The sequence below is a fragment of the Ptychodera flava genome, unplaced genomic scaffold (genome assembly GCF_041260155.1).
Source record: "Ptychodera flava strain L36383 unplaced genomic scaffold, AS_Pfla_20210202 Scaffold_115__1_contigs__length_218440_pilon, whole genome shotgun sequence".
NCBI classification, from domain to species: Eukaryota; Metazoa; Hemichordata; class Enteropneusta; family Ptychoderidae; genus Ptychodera; species Ptychodera flava.
Genome location: NW_027248297.1, coordinates 52,578 through 63,050, shown reverse-complemented (window position 1 = coordinate 63,050; position 10,473 = coordinate 52,578). Strand labels below are relative to the sequence as shown.

The 10,473-nt window shown below is 37.9% G+C and overlaps 1 protein-coding gene and 1 long non-coding RNA gene across 2 annotated transcripts; both read left to right on the top strand.

Moving 5' to 3' along the window:
* Positions 1–130: 130 nt before the first annotated feature.
* Positions 131–2,589, top strand: LOC139126660 (uncharacterized). Its single transcript, XM_070692724.1, has 4 exons — positions 131–266; positions 719–807; positions 1,118–1,340; positions 2,524–2,589. The coding sequence occupies exons 1-4, from the start codon at positions 131–133 to the stop codon at positions 2,556–2,558; spliced, it is 483 nt and encodes a 160-aa protein (XP_070548825.1). The 3' UTR covers positions 2,559–2,589.
* A 1,114-nt stretch (positions 2,590–3,703) lies between these two features.
* Positions 3,704–4,481, top strand: LOC139126661 (uncharacterized). The gene is made up of 2 exons (XR_011550677.1): positions 3,704–3,867; positions 4,301–4,481. It is a non-coding gene; the product is annotated as an uncharacterized lncRNA (long non-coding RNA).
* The last annotated feature ends 5,992 nt before the right edge of the window (positions 4,482–10,473 follow it).

Sequence of the window (10,473 nt, the reverse complement as noted above, 5' to 3'; positions counted from 1 at the left end):
GGCCTTGCCTGCCTTCCTCCATCGGCAGGAGAGGCTACATTGCTATTAAAGTATCACCTGACAGTAATGCGTGGAACTGGGCATACGTAACTGCAAACCACTTTGCTGACATCGACTGATACCATATGACATGAACGATGTTGGCCAATATGAGAAGATTAAGGAGCCGTCAGAGTACACCTACAGTCACCTGAGGGCAAAATATAAAGATAGTAGAAGCAGAAGCGACAAATGGGGTGTATACATGTGTGCTGTTGGGAAAGTAAGTATGTTGCTTGGAAATACGCAGAGAGTTTGAACCCGGCAGAATAGCCCTCACATCTCATGCACACTTGTACGTCATCAGAGATGGGGACAGTTGTGTGTTTCACGTTTATCTCCGAAGTTTGCTGCTACCAAGTGAACGTACATGTTCACACATTTACAAAAATCAAACGGCAAATATATCTCAAGGACACATCCATATGTAATATTCACATCACATCCATCTTTATACCTGTCATGAAGTGATTAAACTGATTAATATTTTTTAGAAGTTTCTTTATCGCAAGGATATATTGTTTGTTATGTGTCGTATTTGTAGGTATTCCACCATCAATTACATTTCCTTTAAATTATATTAGTAATCAATATGTATACAGACTATAATAAACTATTATTAGTTCTCAAATGTGTTATTTTAAATGTTTTTGGCGTTGCTACTATTCTGTCCTTTCAGGCAAGGAAGACGTGAAGGCCGCATACATCAAGAAGAAAGAAGAGCAAACAGGCCAAGGGACTCAGTGGACTGACAAGGAGAGTTCACAGGTAGAATGCCAAATTTATGTGTGTTCAATTGAGAATTGGCTTTTCATTTCCGCAATAAATAAAAACACTCCGTAATGCCTGAACATTCAATCGTCTATCAGCCTTATTGCTATCTTTTTACTCCATCGCATTATATATTCACATTTGCAAGAATTATTCATTCACAATTCATCTGACGCTCATTGCCTCTTTCTGACAGTGAACCTTGATCCCACCAATGTTACTGTTTCGTATTAGGAGAATGAAGCTGTGTTATTCAAAGGTTTCTAGTTAATGCAGAAAACCTAACTGTACTCCTATATTTCTGCAGGAAAGCCGTAATGACATTATTCCAAAACGCGACGCTGAAACGGTAGAAGCTCCCGACAAACCTCAACAAGAATATGACGTTAACTTATTGACCGGTACCCTCACGGCTTCAGTTGCAAGTAGCACCGCAAGCAGCAGCGACCTAGACTCCCTGGACATTGAAGATATTATAGAAATCAGCGATCTATGTGAAGAACTATGTACTGAGTCTGCTGAGTACGAAGGTAAACAGGTAATATGCAATATATCTCTTACACGTCGTAACTGCGCTTATTTTATGTGTCCGCATCCTTATACTTTGTGTACCGTAGGTAACTACGCCCATAGGTATGTCCTAACCACTTTTCGTTTTATACACATCATATACATACATGCCAAGCGACTCAGCCTACGGAAGGGGGGCGTTTCCATTACTTGCCAATATGTATACGTGCCGCCCAATGGGGTGGGTATTTCAGCGACTTGGTCTACATTGGGGTATAAATTCAACTGTGAACCAAGGTCTAAAATGGGGTTGATTTATGAGTGCCACACAAGAACGACTTTCAAATCAACTGTCCGTTCCCGTCACTGTCTCGCCAGCAGGATTCTGAGCTGAACTCAAAGCATTGATAACTTTTTTGTGGCGGGAGAACCATGAAAGAGACCCCTGGCTTTAGCAAAAGTAAATATCAAATTTGTTTTAAAAAAACCGCAACCAATTAGTCAGAACTCCATACATGGAAGACATTTGCCCACTAAAAAAATCCAAGCAAATAGCTTGTTGATAATAGGAATTTAAAAGAAACAGGCGGACTGTGTGAAACAGGCAGATAACTGATCATTTACAGAAGCTTGACCACAATTTGCAGAGAGTGAAAGACATTTTCTTTCACCAAAATGTTTAAGTATTTCCATAATGTTTTTTAGTGATCATGGCTTTGGCCAGCAACAGCATAGACCTAAATGCGATACAGTTGTAGTATAGGCTCTACTGGTAACCAGGCCATGCAAATACTCGATACTATGACTTTTGACCCAGGTCAAAGGTCATAAAGGTCTTAAAAGGGGTCCTAAAGTAAATAGATTTTAGGTCTCTAAAATAGGCCCTTGGTTTTATACCTGCGGCCGCACACCCCTACCACTTCTCTGAACAAGTGCCCTCTTCCACCTTTCTATAGTCCGTAGGCTGGTTCCGGGGGGGGGGGGGGGTCCCCGCTGCATTGCTATAGCAACGGAGTTGGGAACCTTTCACAAATTCCTTGCCTGTGCTGCTTCTGTCATTGAATCAAGGTGGATATGCCTGCGCAATGTTATGCACCTTAAAATTTCTGTAGGGAGTATATGTTTGGAAGAAAAACATGCAAGTCGCGCATGATTGTAGTAAGACTATCGTGACCATTAACGTCTTAAATCTTATCTCCAAAGGGAAACGGGTCCAAAGAGAAGCAACCAAAACTTGAAGACGACACCCTCGCTCAGAAAAATCTGCGAAAACAGGCGAGTATCATTAAACAAACATATATTGACATTGACATAAACAGTCCAGAGTGTTTGATGCATTTTGTGTACGTGCGGTAATTTCTTGTTACCAACGACATTGTACTTTCAAACTGTTAAAGTAATGCGGATTGCTGTTGTCGGCGTACAAGCAAAACCAACCCTTCCAACATTTCACCTTGATTTAAAGTCACGCATCCCGAGTATATTTGCATATGCACAGAATGTTAGGAAATAGTGGTGAGCATGAATGCAGATAAACTTCTACTACAAATGGAAATGTGCATTTATTTTGTGGGTTGAATTGGTTCTCAGTGCTAGCCTAAAATAAGTTGAAGCTGATTATGGATGCTTTGACATTTTAGACTGCAATTGCAAGACTGGAGATATTAGGGTTACCAGCGGCCAACGACAAGACGGCATCCTTGAAAATAATCAACGGACGGTCTCTTTTCGAGAGACCATTCAAGATTTTGGATAGTCTAAAGGTGATTATACAGTACATTGTCTATAATGTCGGGTAATTCTGAAATGTATGATGGTTGTGTGAATAGAAAGATCGCAAGAAATAAAACCCCTGTCGAAATGGAAGATCATAATGGACAGGCCCTTACCCCATATGACTATGAAACTTATACGTTTCATCGTTTTGCAGCAGTTTGTGTTAATTTAAATACTTTTTCTACTTACTAAATTGATCTATGCAGTTCTCGGTTTCTAAATTCTTCCTTTAATATATAATAACTTCGCTAATATAGTTGCAAAGTTGATGACATACATTTCGATTCTGGTCATCACATTTTGAATTCTGGTAGGACTACACTTGAAATGTGAGCAAAAACAATGCTTGCAGCCTATAAAAAATATTGGGTTTACTTTACCTGTCCATGTATGTTGTATATTTATTTCACAAAGATACATACCTGCCTTTAACATATAAAAAATGCATGAACTTACATATTTTGCTACCGGCTAGAAGGGTGCTGATTTGAGTCAAGGAAAGTCAACGTTCGCTTTGACAGAAAGTAGGTTTGATATGACGTTTGACAAAGAATATGTAGTATAATGTATTCTACACACATGTCTCAACAGGACGTATTCGACTGGATATGCGCAGAAGCAGATGCTGAAGACTTGCCTGCGCAATTTACCCTCGTCTGCCAAGATGAAAGCAAGTGTGAAAATCCAAATTGCTGTCACACTTTTTGCATAACAGATGATAGTGGTTATGTTTACGTTTCGGAGCTTCCGGAAATCCTGGTTGTCAAAAAGGTAACTGGATTGTGAAAATCAAAATTTCTTGCCAGAGGGGGCCGGATAAAATATAAAAGTGGCTTGAAATCCTGGTTGGATTTATTTTGTACAAGAGCTATTTGGAAATAGTCTTACAATCTTACTATATTCGTCATACTTTCCTAGCATAGATTACTTTCCCCTGGTTTCACTTCATTTTTGTTACCCAAAGATGAAGCTATAAATACCGGCACTTTTTATTACTCGTACATTTAGCTGTCCTTTCCACTTTCTTACCAAAGATACAATAATTGAACACAATATGCATCCAGTCGAACATGTTATCACCATTGTGAAAACAGTACGATTGCATGTTTGTCACATTTCTTTCAACTGGAAGTTTGGAAACGAGCTATATTTTTTAACACCCTCCATTAATACTGCATATTGCTTGTTCTTCTGTTTAATTCAGAGTGATGCCGAGGGCAATGACACTATTACCAACTTTGATGAAGTGTTCTTTGGGCCAGCTTACATGACGAAGATATAACCTCCACGTCTGGAAAATGGGAGTCTCGGTCCAAGTGTGCTTCTTCCGACCCTACTTGCTGCCAAGAAATACATTTTATGAAATAATGCTAAATAAAAGCTCTAATAATATGCCTAGGTTTCTTTGCGTTTTTTCGTAATCATGTCTAACAGTTATAAACTATACTGTGCAGCTGAAAAGGATATCAAACTGAAAGTAATTGCTTCCAGGTGCTGGTACAGTAATATTAAAATGTAAATTTTGACATCATAGCATCAGTTCGGTGGCCCGTAAGTTATACATACATGCACCGCACAGTAAACATCCAGACTGCCCGCATGTTATACTGTAGTGAGGTATATGCATTTTGGTACGGCTGTCAACAATGTGTCGATAATACCATTTCACTGAGCAGTGAAGCCAATCACGTAATGCTCATAAGGTTTATTAATTAGCTGAATAGTAAGGCAGTCAAACACGTTTATGAAAAACCAGTGACATGCAGCATGGTTTCCGTACGCCGTATTTGGGAAAAAGTCGACAACGTCTCGGGAAAACGGTTGAGTTATATTAAGTTTGTGGGCTCTCTCTCTCTCTCTCTCTCTCTCTCTCTCTCTCTCTCTCTCTCTCTCTCTCTCTCTCTCTCTCTCTCTCTCTCTCCAAGCCTATAACTGTCCATGGATTATGTTGCCGACAACAAACGTACCGTCTCGCAGTCACCGTTCGATGTTGACAAGACGTCACTATTAGCATACTTTCTCATTAGATACCCACTCAACATTCCTTCTGTGCTAAGATTTCAGCTGTGAGACACCTTTCCCAATTAGTATTATTTATTCTACCAACAAGACATTATATCAGTTAAGACAATCTGTTAAACTAATCATGTGCCCTCGTGGCCTAGATAGCAGCATCATTTCTACCCCCCCCCCCCAACAGAGACTCGTCAAATCGTTAGACTTTACATCGTCATTGTAATGACTATCACCACTTCAATGTATGTATAGACACTGTGTATATTATTATACTTAGAAAATATTGCCGCAGTCATCGAAAGTAGTAGACGACTCCGTCTCCCTTTGCATTGTTTGTTCATACCTTGTGATATTCTCCCTATGATTTCATTTCCTTCAAATGATATCTCAAATCTAAACTAGACTTGCCCACCGCCTGTAACATGATTTATAACAAAGTAGAATCAAGCAATGACCTTTACTAGACAGCTGCATCGATTTAATTAGGCGGCGGGAAACTGAAGCGATACACTTCGACAGACTTTTTTGTAGATAATGGGATGAACGCGAAGCCCGCTGCGTACGCCCCATAATAAACAATGCCTGTGTTGAGGGACTGTCTCTTCCCGTCCACTTTCCGCTTTTTACATCTCATTTAGGAGAGCGAGGCACGAGAAGCACGCCACGCCCATGGTCAATGTAATCGTGTGTCCATATAGGCTGACTCAGACTCTTGCTTTAGGTGACTACAGGTTTGTTAAACACGCATGCAGGTAGTTTGTTGTGCAATACCAATCACAACTTATCCTCGCACTTTACTCCCACAAAATCTGTTCATTATTATTGTTAGTACCACACTTCAATCAAGACAACAACAAGGACGATTTAAAAGCTGTAAATTAATTCTTTGTAGATATTCAACGTTGACATAAACGTGGACCAACAAACGTAAAACAACTGCCTAGTTTGCCGTCCTCGCAAACAAAGATAATGTTACGCGTGCGATAATATAATGGCCTTGAAATTTGTATCCGTAACGTGTAGTTTCACTACAACGTAACGGTACGCAAGAGAGCTAAAACGTGTGGTAGGCCAAGTCACAGTCTGTACGCTACCCAAAGTAGATTTCCACTTACAACTATTATGAAATACTATCATGAGTATTGAATGATCCGGTGTTTATACTCAGGAATATTCATCAGAATTGACGGGCAGCGTGACGTGACAGGCGGGATCCTTAAATTCCCCACTTTGATTGTGAAACGACCCCTTAAGTTAAGCATTGTTTGAAGTGTAGTTTTACGGTACTCGCTACATTGATACTACATTAAAACTTCATGACATAAATATCACACTGGTAAAAAATAACAATGAGAAATAGCAAATGTTATTTTAATATAAAATACTAATGAGATGTTAATACATTACGAATAACAGCGGAGAAGCCTAGCATTTGACGATTTAACTTCAGTGCTACTTTTCCATTAAGTGGTATATCTTGTTCCCTGTAGGAGACTGTACCTACAATTGGTGTTAGATACATTGCGTAATATTTGAGGGAAGGGGTTAGAATAACACTTCCAAACATGAAGTCAGTAGTACGAACAGTTCGCGTGCTTCTACTGCTGTGGTGGGAGGGGGTTCCAGCCTTTCAGTTGGCATATATTTCTTGCTAACCGTCCAAAGTCTTCATTTCCATTATTTTGAAAGTTACACTGAGATTGACAAAAGTTGAACACTTCTGAGTTGACATCAATTTCATGTATATAGTTCACACACTTCGGAACGCCTGAAGAAGAATAAGAATAAGATGAAACGTTATATTGTTGCATCCTGTGCATTATTCTGTTCTTATGATTTACTGAAAACCCATATTTTGCATAACTCAGGTATAATCATATAATTTTAGCTTGAACATAAAATATAATAAACATAGGGCCAATGTCCCTTAAGCTGCTATAGACATGGATAAAAAATTAAGTATTTCCTGACTTTTTGAAATTATCTTACTAAGGTCATCGTAGGGACCTGTATACCAAATATTAAAGCTGTCGGACCAGCGGTCTTGAAAAACAAGTGGCCTAACAGTCGACAGAGCTCCGCTGTGTCATGCATAGAGAATAGCTTTTTGTGACACATGTGTTAATGACAAAGGTGGATACCTTTGTAGCTCATTTCAGGATGACATGACCAAAATTGGCAAAATCAGCTGAAAAATACAAAATTACAGACTTCATGATAATTTCAATATATCATATTTTGTTAATCTGTAAGAACCTACATACCAAATATCACAACCATCAGATGACTACTTTTGGATAAATAATTTTTTTGACTATAAATGGCAAAACTTTCCCCAAAATACAAATTTGTAGATTTCATCATCATTTGAATATATCATATATGATCATCCCTATGAACCTGTATACCAAACATCAAAGCTGTCAGACAAGCGTTTTGATGAAATGAATGTTTGACCCAAAAATGACAAACAAACTCCTTAATAATACAGATTGCATATTTCATAACGATTTGAGTTGGGTTATCCCCAGGGACCTGTATACCAAATATCACAGGTGTCTGACCGGCGGTTATGATGAAGAAGGTTTTTTATCAATAACGCCCTTTTAATTGCTAATTTGCATATCTTCTACAATATCAAAAATAAAATAGATAGTTTCTCATACTCATGTTTTGCATCTACACAAAATAATATCAAATCTGTAAGTACTGCAGTTCTCCAGATATTTGAATGGGCCGACATCTTCACAAACGGACGGATATACATACATACATACATACATACATACATACATACATAATACATACATACATACATACATACATACATACATACATACATACATACATACATACATACATACATACATACATACATACATACATACAGACATACAGACATACATACAGACTGACGCCGGACGGATACCCATCCTAATACCTACTATAGACTACTGTCTATAGTAGTTTAAAAAACTTGAAAAAGATTCAGTAAGATCAAAACACTGATATCATACCCTGGAGTTCCGGACATGAAAAGAGTATGTCAGGAATTCCTGAAACACAGTCTCCCATTTTCTGTCTTCTTATCCTATGATGATTCCATCTATCCACAATATCGTTCAGTTCATTTTGAAGTACATTCATATAACAGAATTGTATAGCCAAACTGAAAAGTATCAGAAACATCAGAAACTGTGACTTAACTAGATGAGTTATGATGCATTTATGCCTGGTACATTTGCTTTGTGTGTCAATGGTGTGACACAATATGGCATCTACCTAGGACAAAAGCATGCTTTATCAATGTAATGCATGTACAAGTTAATGCAGTAGCATGCCATGCATCTCAAAAGGTCAAAGTAATTAAATTGACGATCAATCTTGGTCAGCGAACAATCACGAGCTCATTGTTACCCATGCTTTAACGTACTGAATACCATCCATGTCAGTATTATATGTAGATGGTTTGAAGAGCAGTTAAACAGCGTGTGTTTGATGTGAAATTCAGGACTAAGTATTGGGAAAAATAAAAGCCACAAATGTAATCCCCTTGCTGTAAAACCTTTCACTTTCAAAATACCTTTGCGAAATAAACAGGTGCAATATTATAATAATACATTACTCACATGTGTAAAGGATCACCTAACTGTAAAAGGCCTATTGCTACCAAGGCCTGCAAAAAAATGGATATACATATATTATTACGATTTGATGATTGTTATTTCAATAATGAATAGATACTGAAACAATGCGGTGTTAGCACGGTTACAGTAAATTATTTGTTTCTCAAACTCTAACATACCTTGAAGTGATCGATCCACCAGTCTGAACTCTTCATTCTCAAAATACCCCACCAACGTTCAATACGCTGTAAAATATACAGAAAATGAAACATTTTACAAATTTTTGACTAGTTCCATTTATAGATGTATGTTATTGTCTGAAAATTTCAGACAAGGATCAAGCAATCCCAACAGATACAAAAAAAAACAAGTAAAGTGTTGACCTTGTGCCTAGGAGTAGTACGATGTGTGACTTAGCTTAAGAAATAAAATGTAAGTATGCCACTGTCAGCTGTGGTACTTTTTTCGAATAGAAAGACGGGAAGAGACAGACAGACAGACAGACAGAGACACAGAGACAGAGAGAAAGACATAGTGAGTTCCCTACCTGATTAGACGTTGATGGACCATACCAGTAACTATTGTTAGAAAACATCATCACCATTAGCTCTTAAAATATCTTGCATTGCCATAATTTTCCCAGTTTCTGTTCCATGATCAGCACGTATTATCCTTGGACAACCTGCATAGAACAAATGTAGAGAGATTGGTATCCGTTAAGGAACAATCTGTCCAATTATGAAAGCTCCATGATGAAGCTACTTTTTTTCCAGTTTCATAATTGTCTTCGTCATATGTCGCATTATCATACTATTAAAATAAGACAAATTGAGTGACCAGACACTTTCTTAAGATTCAACACTGGTACTTTGATTTATTTCTAGTTGATGTATTAATCAAGGTTTTTGACATGTAGAAAAAATATTTAATGTCATTTCTATTGAAGTTAAACATTTTATAATTATTCAGGTGTGAGGCTATTGCAGAAAGTATCAGGTTAGAAAACATATATCACATCACCTTCCAAATCCTTCACTGTTTCAATGAATACGCTGCCACTTTCTTTGGGTCGTGGTTAGACACACCGACTCTCAACCAAAGCACTTTGCGCGAAAATCTGAAAAAGGGTATGTCATTATAAAGGTATTAAGTACATTCCCCTGTTGGTGCATTCGTATTTCCAATGTCATCATACGATGGAATCTTTACAGAATATGAAATGTCCTGTAGGTCTGATTTGATCATATATGGCATGTAATTGCATGCAAAATCATTCAAAACATTGTCTAAAGTTGCAGTATATGGCATAAGCAATGTATCTGATAACATAAGAAAACCTACCATCAATACAGCCATGAATAGCCAATCCATAGGGAGACAATTTATCATATCCGTCTGCAAAATCACAAGGAAGGGAAAGAAGTTGTCGTTGAAGAAGGACTCGCACTTGAAACTGAAAAGAGTATACTTGACTTTATATCTGATACAAATTGATGGCTCCACATCTCTGGCCTTATCATAACCAATCGTGATCGTGGAGCATAGGGACCAGAGATAAATAGCCCATTGTGTTCTGCAACCCACTTGTCTGTAAAATACATTTATGCTAATTTGACCTTGTGAAACTTGTAGGAGTCTAAGCCACGACCATTCTTATAAATAAAGTATACACACCAGTGTATGGAGATGGCTAACTACAGGCTGCCAATATGTTAATGCATAAACGTACCAATGT